We start from the raw sequence: 17,940 nt of genomic DNA, 5'->3' as shown, positions 1-17,940 counted from the left end.
ACAAATGTCCTATTATATGTGAAACGATTTGAAACTACGTCTATTGTAACCCCTTAAGAATACGAACTCTGGTCAGACTAGCTAGTTCAATATTTTACGGAAAGAGTTTGAAATGTCACCTAAGAATGATCCCTATAAACAATTCTAAGGTAAACAGCAATGAAAACAACTTTACCAGAAGTTTTAATTATATCAGGATAGTTTTATCAAACAAATTCCCATTCTACTAGGTATGACCATTTAATTTTTGATTAATGGACTTCATAAAACATATGCTATACTTAAAGCTATTTCCAAAAATATGCTGCGGGTCAGCAGTTTCTTAACATTTAATCAGCAAGTGTTCATCGAATTCCCTAAGTTTTTTTCACTTTATTAATTTACTTCTTGCAAAAAACAATTTAATAACAAAATGTGAACGAGGAGGGCAAATGAAGAAATACAAGACTACAAAAGATCAGGAGAATAGTCTTAATTATGTCCACAGATTGTCAGATCAACTTCTAACCTACTAAGTAATTACATTAAAAAAATCTCAAAAGTTCTGATAAGGGGCGCCTGGGTGGCTCAGTTGGGTAAGCGTCCAATTCTTGATTTCAGCTCAGGTCATGATTTCACAGTTTGTGAGTTCAAGCCCCACATCGGGCTCTGCGCTGACCGTGCACAGCCTGCTTAGAATCCTCACTCTCCCTCTCTCTCTGCCCCTCCCCTGCTCTCTCTCAAAATAAATAAACTTTAAAAAAATAAGTAAAAAAATAATAAAATGTTACAAGAAAGTTCTCACAAGATGGAAAAAACACTATGTGGGGCAATGGGTCTTGAAAAAACTACTGTGGTAATCATTTTACAATATATACGTATACCCAATCGTTACGTTGTACACCTTAAACTTACACAATGTTATATATCAATTACAACCCAATAAAAGCAGAAAATAAATTTTTAAAATTATCCTACCGCATCCGAACCGGCTTTATTGTAACTACCACTTATCGAAAACTCACATTTGGAATGCTAACTTTAACTTAATGGTTGGTTGATTTAGACCAAAACTTGTGGAACAGAATGGCCACAGTTTCAATCCTGACCTCACTGTCTACCTGCGTGCCCATGGGCGAGGTATCTGACGTCTCGAAAGATTAGTTTTCTGATCTGCGGAGGGATAATAACAATACCTACTGCTGTACAAAATGAGGACCAAACGACAGCATATAGGTTACTGGCAGAGTCACGGGACACAGTACAGCCAGCACTTCACAAATGGTACTTCTATTTTAAAATATAAATGAATTATTCGGTGCCTGAATATAATTTTTGTTTGTTTCAGAAACGAGAAACCTAGAACTCAGAGGGACCGAATAATTTGCCCAAGTTCACACAACCAGTAAAGAGCACATCTAGGATGCAAATATTCGTATGACCTACAGTAAAAGCTATGCTGCTTCTTACTACCATATCTCCTTTGAATTAAGGATGACTTTTTAAAGCAGAAAAAAATGTGGATTGTGTAAAAAAAAAAAAAAAAAAAAAAAAAAAAAGACTTAAAATCCCCACTTGAATTAAGAGCTACCTGGGTCTGTTCAGGTTTTGGGGAAATCTAAGGTGTGGTCCTCGGCAGTCGAGTGTCTCATCGTCAGGTTCTATAAAGGCTGGAGGAGTTGATACATGCACTATTCTAACAGTATAAACTCAATAAATGCTAGTGATTATTACCAGCTATATGCTGCTGTAATGAATTTCAATTCCATTACCAGTTTATCAGTGAAACATAAATACACAATATATTTAAATATACGCACCATAAACATCATCACAAGATATTTTACTTTTTATTAAATATCTTTTCATCTTGACAAATAAGAAAATAAGTGGTAAATTAAAATGAGACAAAAAACGAAACTAAGAACATGCTGTATACCTACCTCTAATGGTATGCTTATCGATACAAAAACAAAATTACTTATATAAATATGATAAATACTTAACCAATTCTTACCTGAATGGAATACATTATAATTTTAAAGCAGTGAACTGCAAATTCATTGGGATCCCATAGTTTGTGATGGTCTAAATGCCTGTAATTAAAGAAAGTTAGTTTAAGAGTTTCTTTTTCGATTCTGCTTTCTTCCTCTAGAAGCTGACAATATGCAAAGCTTATCATAAGAATACTATCTAAAAGAAAGTTCATGTCTCCATTTTCAGAAACATGATACATTTTCCCCAACTGCCAGATCCTTTCATAAAACAACAACAATAAAAGGCTGGAATATATGACTCTGAAATACCTAGATGAGCTGGCAAGAAAGGAAAGTCCCTCAGTTCAAACCCCGCAGAAGGCAAGCATCTGGAGAGGTTAAGTTACAGTGAAGTCAGCAGCTGTCCTAGGCGTATCTTCAGATCTCTGGTGGCTGACAGCTAGTGACGTAAAGGGTTATATACACAGGAGACCGGAGAGCAAGCTTAGGGCCCACTCAGGAAAGGCCAGCTATTAGACCAGAAATCCCTGCATCATTTTAGGACCCCTAAATGATGACAGCCTCAGGGAACTTTCTGTTGTAGAAAACTATCAAGAAACTAGCACGCATTGGTCTTGCCTCTGAGGGGAACCATAGAATTCTCTCCAAAGAATTCAACCATACACCCAGTACTCAGGCTTTCACTGTGATTTACCAGAATTCACAATATCCATGTGGATCAAAAAACTGAGGGATGTAGTTCAAAGTGATGCCTGCAGAACACCTGTGCCTGTGCCTTCAGCAGAAGCAAAATAAAGCCTCTTATGGAGGAAACACCACAAATCCAGGCTTCAAAGAAGTCCCACAAATAAAAGTTACGTTGAATGTGAGCTCAAACTTAGGATTTAAAGAGCCACTTTGAAGGAGAGGCAGAGTCTCATCTTTGAGGACTGGAGGTATCACTGGAATTAATGGATTCAAAATTTAAAATAAGTTCACTTTTAGGTTTAAAGATTAAAAAAAAAAAAAAAAGGTGATAAAAATTTGACAACTGGGGGCGCCTGGGTGGCGCAGTCGGTTAAGCGTCCGACTTCAGCCAGGTCACGATCTCGCGGTCGTGAGTTCGAGCCCCGCGTCAGGCTCTGGGCTGATGGCTCGGAGCCTGGAGCCTGCTTCCGATTCTGTGTCTCCCTCTCTCTCTGACCCTCCCCCGTTCATGCTCTGTCTCTCTCTGTCCCAAAAATAAATAAAAAACGTTGAAAAAAAAAATTAAAAACAAATTTGACAACTGAATAAAACTCTACCAAAGATGACAGGCAGATTTGAAAAAAAAAAAAACCAGCCAAATACAACATTCACTTATAAAAGATACAGGGCCAAACTAGAAACTAAATACCAGTTTAAACAGCAAATTAGGCAGGAAGAGAGAATTCATGAGTAAATCTGGAAAAGTACCTTAGAACACAGCACAGGGAAGCAAAGGAATGAATGATGCGTTAGAGAGCTCAGGAGCCAGGAAGTAAAAAGGGAGAAGACCTAAAACAACTACGGCTCAGGTCATGATCTTGAGGTTTCTGGGTTTGGGCCTCACATAGGGCTCTGTGCTGACAGCTGGGAGCCTGGAGCCTGCTTCGGATTCTGTGTCTCCCTCCCTCTCTCTGCCCCTCTCCCACTCGCGTGCACTCTCTCTCTCTTTCTCAAAAATAAACATTTAAAGAAAAAAAAAAAAAAAAAAGATTCTCTGCCTCTCCCCTGTGCACACACGTGTGCATGAGAGTGCTCTCTCAAACTTAAAAAAAAAAGTTTGCTGAAGACGAGGACAGTTTTATTTATGTATCTAGTCCCCCAAATACATGGTATCTTAGGCATTTACTATTTAATTAGCTAATTAATAGCTAATATATAATTAACATTTAATTAAAAACTTAATTAATTAACATTTGACCAGGATTTAAGTCCACTAAGTTCTACATAGTAAAAATAAAGCCCACTTCAGGTTACCCGACTCAAGCACAGTTAATTTAGTAGCTTCTTTCTTCTACAATCACTCTCTAGATTTTTAAGGCCTTAGAGATTACCTCTCACTTAATAAGAGTATTAACATAAAAACCAGAATTCCGTTATTAAATCAGCATGTCTGGATACTGAACAATAAATCTGCCTTTTGTTACAGCTGACATCATTTTGATTATTTCCTCAGTAGCATTTCCATATGTCCACAGAGTCATTAAACACAAAATCTCAATTTTTCTTTTTCAGGCAGTGGAAGAATCAGAGATCCCTTTGGAAATCTAATGATTCTATGATTTTTAGTACAATTTCATGGTTTATAGACTCTTATTAACTAAAGCTCAACTTTAACCTAAATATTTGCCTTTAATAAAGAATTCCTTATGTTCCAGTAGTCTGTATAAAGTCTAATACCATAGTCTAATCGGTAGTCAAATAATGTCTCTGAAGACATTATTAGTTGGGAAGGGAAAAGGATGAGGCAAACGATGAACAAAAGACTAGCAAACACGGCCAGAAATTACACAGCCTATTATACAGTAGATCTATCATCTGATGACCGTACGAAGGCTTGACAACAAGGCCTAAGCGATAATGTTTCTGTGGAGAAACTCAAAGTTCACACATGCATTTTCCCTGGGGGGAGAGTCTAAGTACCCATGAGATATTTAATAGTCCTGCTCTGACCAGTCACCAGGTGTAAGATGAAATTTAGAGAAGTGCATGTGCACTAAGGCAATCCAGCCACGGGAAAAAGCAAGCCACGAAACAGAACCAGGGACTAGGAAAAATGACCACAGAAGTTACTAAAAAGAGGTACATCACATTTGGACACTGCTGAATATTTTACTCTGCATATGCATCTCAAGGCCTGGGAGAAAAATTCACAATGAATGATGCATATGACATCAAGCACTGACTGGATTTCATTTTTCAGGGGAAAGGCTGGTACAGTGCTGGAACGGCACTCAAAAATACGGCGGCCGACTCACGCCTATACCCCTCCCACGATGCTACACTTTCTACCAGTAACGCACTCATGCCAGCAAAATGTGTCCTCTGTAAGTGAATTAGCACAGAACTGACATGGCACGATCACAAATAACCAGGACGATATCAACTCCTTACGCAAAAACTGGTCTAACAGCGTTATTCATATTCCCAAAAGTCGCTCGACCCAGCAGCTCCCTGAAGCAGTTTTCAGCCAGCACGGCAGGGTTCTCTTCTTTGTCAGCAGCAGAAGGAGAAGGAGGAGGGCCTATGCGACTGGAGGAGAAAAGGAGAAATGAAGAAAACCGTATGCAAGAATTGCGACACTAGTTGTAACAGCTAACAGACTTGAGTCCTCGGCAATGTGCAAATGTTTTCTCCTTATCCCCAAATATCTTAGAAGAATAAAGGAAATAAACACAGCCTAACCTTTTGTTTAAAATGGTGAATAGCGGTTATTATTACCATTATTATTTTGGTTAGATCTAACCACCTTAGAGCATCCTGGAGGTCTACAGAATAACAGATGTTCGGCTAGAACTTCTCACACTTGCAGCTTTTAGTACGACTGGATGCTCAATAATAAGCAGCAAGTGTAAATTTATTCTAAAAGAAATAAAACCTTAAGTGTATGAGTAATAATCTGTGGTCCACTAAGCCTAATGTGATCACTGAAGATGAGTAATTTTTCAAAGGAGCACATATTCAACTCCCTCACATTTATGAGACCACTCTTTATGTAACACTAAGGACACAACTTTCTTATCGGGCAAGCAAGCACACATGCACACGTACAAAAGTAACACACCCTCAACCTGAACATCTGTATTAAATACCTGTCAACCTCTTCTATCTTCTGCATGTTAAATAACAGGGATGGAACAATTTTGTCCATGTGCTGGGGTTCCCAAATGGTAGCCCGAAGTTCATCATTAACTGTTTTGCGAACCACTCCCTGAATACCCCTGATTCCAGCAATTCGGATTCTACAAAAGAGAAAAAAAATGTGTCATGAAAAAAAATGATTTATTTTTAACATTTTAAAGTTTATTTATTTGAGAGAGGGGGAGGGAGACAGACAGAGAGCGAGCGTGCATGGGGAAGAGGCAGAGAGGGAGAAAGAGAATCCCAAGCAGGCTCCTTGCAGGAGCTCCTTGCAGGCACCTCCCAAAAAAGTTATTTAAATACGTCTGCTCTGGCTGTCTAGTTAAAAGAATCAAGACCAAGTAAATATTATCTCCAGTCAACAAAATGTAAATAATACAATAAATCTAAAAAATTAAAATCTCAAAAATCTAAGATAGAGGTATGGCAGTTCCAAAAAAGATTTACTTTATTTTTTTGTTTTTTTAATTTACTAATGTAATGTCTAGCCCCAATGCAGGGCTCGAACTCACAACCCCAAGATCAAGAGTCTCGTGCCCTAACAACTGAGCCAGCCAGGCACCCCCAGATTTACTTTGAATAACATCTTTTTAAAATCTGCACTTAAAGTTTAAAGGGACTATAAGATATACTAATATCAAGTCTATGTATTATTTTTCAATAAAAAAGAATGCAATCAAAAAGCATTAGGCTTGGGGCGCCTGGGTGGCGCAGTCGGTTAAGTGTCTGACTTCAGCCAGGTCACGATCTAGCGGTCCGTGAGTTCGAGCCCCGCGTCAGGCTCTGGGCTGATGGCTCAGAGCCTGGAGCCTGTTTCCGATTCTGTGTCTCCCTCTCTCCCTGCCCCTCCCCCGTTCATGCTCTGTCTCTCTCTGTCCCAAAAATAAATAAACGTTGGAAAAAAAAAAAAAAAAAGCATTAGGCCTTCCTAAGGGACAACAATAATCCAAACTAATGTGAACTAGATTCTTTTCCTTTTTTGCCTAGAAATCTCGGAAGCTGAGTAAAAACAGGATTTCTCTCTTCCTGAACACCTTTCAGTGCTTCCTCAGATCTGTTCAGGGTTTCTCCCAAAGGGCCTCTCCCTGCAGTCCAGGGAGATAGAGAACTAAGCTGGTTCCCGTAAAGGTATTGTGACACATGAGAGCTATCATGACACGAGTACAAACAGCTCAGCCATTTTAAACACACCCGTCCATGGGTGACTTAAGAGCTACCTGCACGGTGCGAGATGGCTGCCTTCCCTTCCCCTCCCCTCCCCACCCACAACCCTCAACTTCCTCAAGCTCTTCCTCGCTCTTAATTATTTATTTTTTTAATCCTGTTGGGAGCACCTGGATGACTCAGTAGATTGAGTTTGGCTCAGGTCATGATCTCACCATTTGTGAGCTGGAGCCCCACATCGGGCTCTGCGCTGACAAAAGAGAAGCCTGCTGGGATCCTCTCTCCCTCTCTCTCCACCCCCTCTCCCGCTTGCACTCTCTCCGTCTCAAATAAACGTTAAAAAAAAAAAAAAAGCCTTTAGATTGAAGAATGAGAAGAAAAATGACTAAAAAATAGGATACAAAAGCTGAGGAGGAAAAATCTCACAAACAGTGCTAACCTGGTCACCCAACTGCTCAAAACCAACTTCCTTTGGGCCCAGTTTGACTGTTATTTACTTCCTTTTTTGCTACTACTGGAAATACTCATCAACAGAGATTTATTCAGCTCAGTCAGCAGTCTTCCAAAAGCTGTAGGTTTTAAAGAATGAAAGATACCAGGAAGGGGGTGACCACGCTTTACAAAGCCATGGGGATATAACACAGGCATTCAGGAATGGCAGATGGAGAACAGGATACTGAACAGGTAAGAGAGTGAACAGGAGACATAAAGACAGATTTTGCCAGGGTGCCTGGGTGGCTCAGTCAGTTGAGCATCCGACTTTGGCTCAGGTCATGATCTCAAGGTCTGTGAGTTCAAGCCCCGCATCGGGCTGTGTGCTGACAGCTTGGAGCCTGGAGCCTGCTTCGCATTTTGTGTACTCCCCTCTCTCTGCACCTCTCCTGCTCACTCTCTGCCCCCAAAATAAATAAAACATTTTTTTAATTAAAAAAAAAAGACAGATTTTGCCTATTTCAAAGCTGTACCTATACATGCCACTCTCTAAAACAAAGTCTCGAGAGACTCTTACAGAGCTACGACAAATGGGCAAGCCCAGCATTACTACCACAGTGTCTGCTTCGTGTGCCTGCTGCTACCCCCCGGCTGATGAAAAGACCGAGCAAAGGTGGGACAGAGCACAGCAACAAACAAGACGCCAGGAGGAGGGTGGGTCGGCGCCTCGTGACACAGCAAGACCCAGCAGATGGTGATGCCCTTATTCAAAGGAGGCGTGAACTACCGACGGTGTCTACGGCTACACAGCTGGCCTCCAATTCGGATCTAGATCTGGCCTAACCAATATATTCCAGCCATGACCTTAAAGGAATTTTATAGGTTCCCTGTCAGTAAAATAGAACTTGCCTGGGGCACAGGAATGTTATAAGGATCTAAATGAGTTAATTCACATACCGTGTTTAGCCGATAAAATGTTAAGTAAATTGGCACACAGTAGTTACCGGGTAAGCGTTAGCTGCCCCTACTACTGTTCATCATTTTGATGACGATGATGATGATTGCACCCTTAACTGAAGGCTGCTCAGTAAATTAGAGCTTATGATTATGATGTACAACTTTACAGGTGGGAACCATTTCTACAAGGCAAATATCTTAAGAAAATCCTAACAGTGTTTAGCCCCATATTCTAGACCCCCTGAATTCTATTTGATACAGTTTTGCTAAAAATAAAGGAAATTATAAGTAACTACGCGAGAAGCTAAATAGGAATACTAATATGCCTTAAAAAAACCTAAAAAAGTAAAAAGGACTTTTACTTGTGGCAAAAAAAAAAAAATCAAACCCTGTAAGTATCTTAGAAGCATTTTAGTTTACTCATTTGTTTCAGCATTCAAACGGAATGTCACTGCGGAATTTCAAATATCATACAATTCTCGGAAGACCCAGAATTAAAAAAATGTACCCCAAGGCTTTTCACTTGTATTTACAAAACTTCAAATTTCTTTTTGTAAATATTAAAGAAAAATGTTACATGAAAATATGTTCACAAGACAAAATCTTTCACTAGGGGGCAGTAAATACTTAAAAATAAGACACCATAAATAATAAATTTTTGAACTTCTTAAATGTACCCTTTCATAAACATTATGGATATCACAAACACATTTCACCTACACTAGTTTATATGTAAAATTCACTTCAACCAAAATTTGAGAAATGTCTGTGTAGAGGTTACTAATATTTGTAATACCAAACCAAAAAAATTCTGCATTATGCAAATTTACTTTAAGAAAACAAAATGGTCAAAATCTTGAAAAAAAGTGTCCTTTTCTTTAGCCAATCTATACCTTTTTGCCCCATTAACAAGTTAATGTCAGTCTCTGAGAACAGGGACAGATTTTTTTTTTTTTAATTTTTTTTTTTTTAACGTTTATTTATTTTTGAGACAGAGACAAACAGAGCATGAATGGGGGAGGGTCAGAGAGAGAGGGAGACACAGAATCTGAAACAGGGTCCAAGCTCTGAGCGGTCAGCACAGAGCCCGACGCGGGGCTTGAACTCACGGACCGTGAGATCATGACCTGAGCCAAAGTCGGACGCTTAACCGACTGAGCCACCCAGGCGCTCCAGGGACAAATTTTATAAAACACTTTTTAAATGTCCTTCAGGTAGGAAAAAAAAAAAGATTTTAATTGTGGTTGGAAGAAAGAGGAAATTAACAAGACGATTACAGTTATCTCTACCTTTCTAAGGCTTTACACTCGTAATAAAGGTACAGCAGCAACTCTAAATGGCCAATACTAAACTGAGGAAGAATTATACATACAGTGTGTCAGACAGCATGTTTGTATCTGATAAGAGCTATTAAATCACCTCAGCTTTCTTTCTCCAAGTTAAAATAACTTCTCACATTTGTTTTGGTTTGTGTAAACAATATAGCATGCACACTAAAAGCTAGTTCCTTATATTTTCGCACATTCCCTCATTTTAAAAGTAAAAATTACAAACGAGCTAAATCTTGACTATAAACTGCCTATAATAACTGTCTGAATTCGGGTTAGTCTGTATCAGTGTAGTATGGTAAAGCTCAAACTACTTTATGTATTTACCAAGGTCATTTTGATTATAATTATTAACTTTAAAGCTTCTCATTTCGACATAAATATCAATCTATAGACTGTGCTTGTAGAGAAGTATTTGATTCCAGATTACTAGGAAGTATCTAGAAGAAATGTTTAAAAATACCCAAATCGGTTGTTATGATAACTTCAGACTGACAACATTCAGTAACAGACATTCATTCATTCAATTCACTTATGTATTCATTCGAAAAGTACTTATCGAGAGCCCCTTATGTGCTCAGCACTATGCAAAGTGCTAGTGATAGAACAGCCCTCAAAGCAAGGACTCCGTCCTCCTGGAATTCATACTCTATGGAGGAACAGAAACCGAGATGAGAAGAAGATAAAAGAGGAAGTGGGAACGGGATGGGAGGGTTGATATTTAGTAAGTAAAAGGTAAGCAGGGGAGGACTCTCCTGAGGAGGTGACGTGTGGGCAGGAAGCTGAGCAAAGGAGGGCGGACAGCCCATGGGTAGCCAGGGTATCATTCGAGGCAGAGACCATTTAGTCCAAAGGCCCTGAAGGAGAACTGCGCCCGATGTGTTCAAGAACAGCAAAGACACCACTGGTTTGATTAGAGCAAAAGGAACAAGAAATGATGACGGGATGGCAGGGGAGGGGGGAAAGGGCATTCCAGGTGACAGGGAAGACTCCGAAGTTTACTCTAAGTTGAGAAACCACTCTTTCCACCCAATCCTTCAAACAGCCACAGAAAGTCCTATTTTAGGAAAAAAGCATGTATAGTATTTTCCCACTTCCTTTGGTAATCATTATGAAATATACAAACACAGTACTCATCAGTAAACCGCTCCCTGTGTCCCAGAGTAAATACATACTCTGTTCGTATTTCTGGGTCACTATGACAGGAATGACACATGGCACTGAAGCGAGATACAAAAAAGTCGTAACGTCGGTGATAAGACGGTGTGTCTTCTTCAATATTTGCAAATTTGACAAACTAAAAAACAAAACAATATAAACATGTTATCACCTTTTTGAAAGTATGGAACACATTTACTTTCATCCAAGATTTGTTACGTTAACAAGAACTATCCAAGTAAGTAGCAAATGAAATATATAAAATATCACAAGTGCCACATACATACAAAAGGAACTTTTTTAACTTTATTATTTATTTTGAAAGAGAGAGAGCACAGGAACGGCAGGAAGAGAGGAAGGGAGACAGAATACCAAATAGGCTCTGTATGGACAGCACAGAGCTAGACCCAGGGCTCAATCTCACCAACTGCAACATCATGACCTGAGATCATAACCTGAGCCGAAATAGAGAGTCGAATGCCTAACCAACTGAGCCACCAAGGCGCCTCTATTCTGGCTCAGGTCATGATCTCGCAGTTTGTGAGTTTGAGTCCTGCGTCGGGCTCTGTGCTGACAGCTCAGAGCCTGGAGCCTGCTTCGGATTCGTTGTCTCTCTCTCTCTGCCCCTCCCCTGCTTGTGCTCTGTCTCTCTCTCCAGAATAAATAAACATTAGAAACAGAAAATTAAAAATTAAATTAAATTAAAAATTAAAAGTTCCTTTTGGAGGCACTGCGGTGGCTCAGCCAGTTAAGTGTCCAATTCTCGGTTTCGGCTCAGGTCATGATCTTGCAATTCGTGGGTTCGAGTCTCACGTCAGGCTCTACACTCACAGCACAGAGCCTGCTTGGGAATCTTTCTTTGCCTCTCTCTGTCCCTCCCCTGCTCGTGTTCTCTCTCTCTCAAAAATAAAAAAAATAAAAAAGGAAATTTTTAACAAACTTTAGAAAATCAGGAATATAGCATTATAAGTATTAAATTTAACTTTTTAATCCAGTTTGAGTGAGTGAGCCCGCTCTCTGAGAGAAGGAAAGGTCTTCCTCTAAAGCTCTTCTACATTTCCTAGATACAGACAGTGCTTCAATGATAACCTCAGTTGGGCCTAACCAAACCTGCAGAAAATTGTACTCCTTAATCATGGACACCAAGTCTTCCTTGACAGTTGTGACATAACACCTGCATGAGTAATACTTACACCAATTAGATGAGTCAAGGAAAGGGAACATAAACTGAAAGAAATGTACACTCAACAGAGAAGAAAAGTACTGAGATGGTAAAATTTATTCTACCTCCTTTCTAGATATGAAAAAAAAAAAAAAATCTATGTATTTGGGAAGTTTTAAATATCCTACGTGTTCACAGACCTGGCCCTAAGGTTCCTTATTGTGTACTTTGTTTTCTCATTAACTTTCCAGTCACTCAGTGATGTGTTACTTCTGGGTACTAGACCGCCTAAAGCAACACTGTGACTTTACTTACAAATTTAAATATATATGAACACCTGCTAGGATACAGACTGATGGCTCGAAAGGCTGTCACCAAAAGAATTATTCAACCAGATTTACCAACACTTTCCTAAAAACTAAACTGAAATAAGAATAGAACAGATGTGAGAAAATGAAATGATACCAAGGCATTTCTAAATTAATTCTGCCGGAGCTAAGTCACCAGTCTTAAATGCTAATTTTATGATTCATATTATCTAGAAAAGGGCCACAAATACTACTCCTCGTTGCGATTAAACAGACATTCATTACCTACTCTGTGCCAGGGACTGTGCTAGGTGGTTCACGCAAGTTCCCATTTAATCATTCAAACAGCCCCATAAGAAGATATCCTTCTCCCCATCTTACAGACAGCAACACTGAAATTCAAGAGGTGAAATCATTTGTCCACACTGACATTAAGTGGTGATGCGGGCATTGGTGGGTAGGGATCAGACTCCAATTTTCAAGATTCTCACGCTACACGCTGGCTGCGTGATGTTCCAGAAAAGATTAAACTATTTATATTTTTCATAAAAATAAACCTTAAATTATATCAGGAAATGTTAAAAAAAAATCTAAGTGGGGAAAAAAAAACCCACGAAGTCTATCTATAACATGTTCCCCACTTTCTAATACATATTTTAAAAAAAGAAAAAGACTGAAGGATTACTTTCAGAAACTGGAATTACAAACGTCTTGTTTACTCTTTCATATTTTCTTAATTTTCCACATTTGCTACAATAAGCGTATTACTTTAAATAAATCAGAAATTTTTTAAATGACCATTCAAAAGTTGAATGTTCTGGAAAATTTTTAGAAGGAGAAACTTTATTCTCTTTCCATTTATTGAAAGTCACAAGTTAGAGTACAGACCAAGGTGTCATTGACATAAGCAGCTCCTGCTGCCTTCGAGTATAAGGAACTTTTACGACTTTATGGCCAAAAGATTTCCCAATGCTCTTTATGATCAGGTGGTAGTGGAGGTTTCACAAGGAGCAACAAAAAAGATAGAGACGGTGCTATTTCTTTTCTTTTTTCTTTTTTTTTAAGATTTTATTCTTTAAAAGTCTCCATACCCTACCTGGGGCTCCAACACACACGTCGAGATGAAGAGTCACATGCCCCGCCCACTGAGCAGAGTTCTAATCCTCCACATCTGTGCTGTCTGTCCCACCGCCCTGACCAGAGCAGGTGTCTTTACCAGGCAAAAACATTCTAAGAGACCAATTCTCGAGATGCTTATTAATCTGAAAGTTAGAGAATAGTTTTACTCACAGAATTTGTTCCAAGCACTTGAAGCTTTGGTTCCCCGGATTCTAGCAGCTTTGCTACCATATGCAGAAAGCTTTCTACAAATGGCTTGATGCTTTGAGAATGGCAAGCCATAAGAAGTTGGTCCAAGGCTTCCATAGCAATTAAAACATACCTAAATAGAAGAGAACAATAATGTCAGAGCATTTCTAGCTCTCCAAATTCTCCTAGGTGCTCTTTACTGGAATAATTAAATGTAAATGCGCAGGACAGAGAAAGGCAAATTTAGTAGTTTCTAAGTGAAAACTTCTCACAAGTACTAACGATCTTAGATTATGCAATAACCCTCATGCTGAAGTATACAAAATGGCACCATTTTCCCTCCTCTCCAAACTCTTCCAGAGCTTCAACATTAGCTTTGTGTACAGTTTTCTTTGTAAACATGGACATCTACCATTTTCCAGACTTCTAACCATATTATCTCCGTATCTAACCCAAAACAGTTACTATAGGCAATGTGCCTAAAATTTCCAATATAATCTACTTGTATTTGTAAATGTAAGTGTACAAAAACATTACCAACAACAACAGAATATCATCAGTAAACAGCTCATAAATTCGACCCTATAATTCATCAGATTTTAAAGCTCATACCACAAATGAAAATTGACTTTAGATACCTTTGCTTCAATAATTATAGAACTTTTTGTATCAAGACTCACTATAGTGTTCTAAGCAGTTAATAATTTGGAAGCAGAGCAAACCAGTATCACTTGAAGAATGGAGTTCTCTAGAAAACTAGGATCATAAAATGAATATGGAAAACTATTTGTAATCCAAACTATCCAAGTTAGTACTGTTCATCCACAGAGAATAGACTAAGAAGGCAGACCTTCATTTATAGGTAGGGATACAGTCAGCACAGTTTCAAATCAGCATGCTTACATACTCTGGACCTTTAATATCTAAGCCTAATGTAGTTCTCGTTCATTATCTCTTTTATTATTCCACTGATAGATAAAAATCGGTTGGTTAACAGAATCTTTGTTTCAAATTTAGAGACTGATTTTTAAATTATAATATCGCATTAATACACTAAGAGAGTCAATTTCTTTTTTTTTTTTTAATTTTTTTTCAACGTTTTTTATTTATTTTGGGGACAGAGAGAGACAGAGCATGAACGGGGGAGGGGCAGAGAGAGAGGGAGACACAGAATCGGAAACAGGCTCCAGGCTCCGAGCCATCAGCCCAGAGCCCGACGCGGGGCTCGAACTCACGGACCGCCAGATCGTGACCTGGCTGAAGTCGGACGCTTAACCGACTGCGCCACCCAGGCGCCCCTAAGAGAGTCAATTTCTACTATTTCCATTAGAGAAATATTAAAATATCAAAAATTAATGGATGTTTAAGCCAAAGGCCACTCCATTAACTTACATGAGTCTATTCTTAAAACATGACCATCAGGGGGCGCCTGGGTGGCTCAGTCGGTTAAGCGGCCGACTTCGGCTCAGGTTATGATCTCATGGTCTGTGAGTTTGAGCCCCGCATGGGGCTCTGTGCTGACAGCTTGCAGCCTGGAGCCTGCTTCTGATTCTGTGTCTCCCTCTCTCTCTCTCTCCCCCACTCACAGTGTCTCTCTCAAAAATAAATAGACATAAAAAAAAAACAACAACAACAACAACATAAAAACCCATGACCATCAGGAAAGTAATAAAAGCTGCAAGCATCTATATGGTATGACATATTTCCCTGTAAAATATTCCAACTTTTATCCTCCACAGAGCATCTCTGTGCGACTAGATGACAAAACAATTCATAGCATGATTGAGCCTAGGAAGCATTTTCAGAGATAGAGTGTTAGCAGCGATTAGTTTTCTTACCCAGAACGATGTCTGACAACATCCCTGCTCAACCTTTCTGCTAAGTAAGAACCAATTCGATCCAACTTCTCTGGAGCAGATACTGCATAAAATGTCAATTTCTCCATGTCTGCTTTAACGAGGCCATCCTAAAAGTTAAGAAGAACGAGGTAAGTAGGCTGTCCACATCTTCATAGATACTTTTTTTATTTCCAAGCATTGCTTGCTTCACATGCCCCCTTCTGGATTTGTGATTAAATCCATCCTTTAGGCTGAAACTTTCTGGCGATAATCTCCTTTTATGGCATTCTGGATACAGAATTTTCAGAAAGTTAAACAAATGTCCCATTTAGGCAGAACATTTAAATATACCTTCATAAGTGATGAATTACTGTAACACCTTCCTAAATAGAGACTGCTCAACTAACTGCAATATGCAAGGAATGAGATGTATTTTAAAATGTGGAAAGATTTCAAACAAATTTATTTCGATTTTAAAATTTTACAGTTACATTGTCGATTTTACTCCTTTACATAGACGACAGTGAACATGTTGTTAAAATGATTCAAAGTTGCTGATATCATTACAAAGCCTTAATTAATAAATGAGAATGTATTAAGGACTGCGTGTGTCTCTGCTCATCCAACATACTAAAAAAAAAACAAGAGTCCCCTGGTGTGGGATCAGCAAACTTTCGTTTGTCTCTGCCCTCTACAGGGAGACCCAGGCCACAGGTCCGATGGTTCTCCCCACCCTTAGACAACAAACCAATTCTCAGCCTAAACTTCTTGGTCATATATAGCCCAAGAAACTAAGGGTTCCTTAGGATTGTCAGAGGAGGTGGAAAGGAAGACAGAAAAATTATGCTAGGGGCGCCTGGCTGGCTCAGTCAGAAGAGCACGCGACTCTTGATCCCAGAGTCATGAGTTCATGCCCCACATGGGGTGTAGAGGTCACTTAAAAAAAAAAAGAATTATGTTAAATGGTGAATCTACAACTGAAAATTTTATAAATCTGTGCTTTCTACTGGCCCCTCCATATTCTCTGGCTTTTTGCCTTACTACTGCTCCATCACCAATGGAGTCAATCCCTCCTATTTTTACCTACTTGGTTGTCCTCAAACTTGCTCCTACAGCCACCTCTCTTCCCTCTCTGACATCAAATGAGCTCCTCTCCTCCTTCTCAGAAGATGGAAGCCACTGGAGTAGAATTTACTGGCAACCCTCCACCCCCATTTTCTCAGTGCCCTCCAGACCAGTGGTTCTCAACCAGGGAGACTGCACCCCGTGGGGCAATGTCTGGAGACATTTTGGGTTGTCACAGCTGGGCAGGGGGTGTACCAGCATTTCGGGTAGAGGCCAGGGATGCTAACAAACATCCCACAATGCACAGGATAGCCCAAAAGCAAAGAACTAACTAGATCAGAAGGTCAATAGAACCTGAATTAAGAAACCCTACCCCATGCAAAACAAAAGACCCCTATTTTCAAAGGACTCATCTTAGAGAAACGTTTGCTTATGCTCTTTCTGTCTGCCTCATACGGCCCAGGATTTCACTCCATCAGTTAGCCTCTCTCTTTCCTGGGTTTTTGTTGTGGTGGTGGTTTTAAAAAAATTTTTTAATGGTTATTTGAGAGAGAGAGAGAGAGAGAGAGAGAGAGAGAGAGATCACTAGCGGGGGAGGGGCAGAAAGAAAGGGAGACCGAGAATCCCAAACAGACTCCGTGCTATCAGCACAAAGCCAACGGGCTTGAACTCACCAACCATGAGATCATGACCTGAGCCGAAGTCAGATGCTCAACAGACTAAGCCACCTAGGTGGCCCCTCCTGGTTTTTTGACCTCTCCTTCTGTATTGGTCCCTCCACATCATCAGCTGAATATGACTGCCTCTCATCCATTTTTTTTTTAATCCCTCACTGATTTTATTGAGGAATAATTTATACACAATACTCTACACCCAAGGGGCACGTGGGTAGCTCAGTCAGTTAAGTGGCCGACTCCTGGTTTTGGCTCAGGTCATGATCTCATGTTCGTGGGATCAAGCCCCCCATCAAGCTCTGCCTGGGATTCTCTCTTCCTCTCTCTGTCCCTCCCTGGTGCACTCTCTCTCTCTCTTGCTCTTTCATTCTCTCTCTCAAAATAAATAAACATTAACATTTTTTAAAATAAGATAAAAAATAAACTACACCCAAGTATATAATTTGAACTATTAGAGTCATAGATCTATGAAACCACCAGTAAAAAAAAAAAAAGACCCAAAACATTTCTATCATTTGCAGAAGATTCGTCATGTCCTCCTCTGCAGTCCTCCTCCCTCTCCAGGCTACCACTGCTCCGCCTTTTAGCATTATAAAAAGCAGTCTGACTGGTCTGTGGACTCCTGTCACTCAACTCACCTCTGCCTAAGGATGCTTCTCTGACTCACCGGGATGACTCACTCCTACTCATCCTGCAGGTCTCAAAG

At 39.6% G+C, this 17,940-nt stretch overlaps 1 protein-coding gene across 4 annotated transcripts in view; it reads right to left on the bottom strand.

Moving 5' to 3' along the window:
• The window catches only part of EFR3A (EFR3 homolog A), a 107,049-nt gene that overhangs the window by 48,076 nt on the left and 41,033 nt on the right, over positions 1 to 17,940 (bottom strand). For all 4 annotated transcript variants that reach the window (XM_043601777.1, XM_043601780.1, XM_043601778.1 and 1 more), the window contains 6 exons: positions 15,496 to 15,623; positions 13,640 to 13,790; positions 10,897 to 11,018; positions 5,792 to 5,941; positions 5,094 to 5,231; positions 1,997 to 2,075 (listed from right to left, as the gene is read on the bottom strand). In XM_043601777.1, coding sequence (XP_043457712.1) covers positions 1,997 to 2,075; positions 5,094 to 5,231; positions 5,792 to 5,941; positions 10,897 to 11,018; positions 13,640 to 13,790; positions 15,496 to 15,623 — 768 coding nt within the window. The remainder of the gene's footprint in view (positions 1 to 1,996; positions 2,076 to 5,093; positions 5,232 to 5,791; positions 5,942 to 10,896; positions 11,019 to 13,639; positions 13,791 to 15,495; positions 15,624 to 17,940) is intronic.

The sequence above is a fragment of the Prionailurus bengalensis genome, chromosome F2 (assembly GCF_016509475.1).
Source record: "Prionailurus bengalensis isolate Pbe53 chromosome F2, Fcat_Pben_1.1_paternal_pri, whole genome shotgun sequence".
Classification (NCBI taxonomy): domain Eukaryota; kingdom Metazoa; phylum Chordata; class Mammalia; order Carnivora; family Felidae; genus Prionailurus; species Prionailurus bengalensis.
This window is presented reverse-complemented; position numbering and strand designations above follow the sequence as displayed.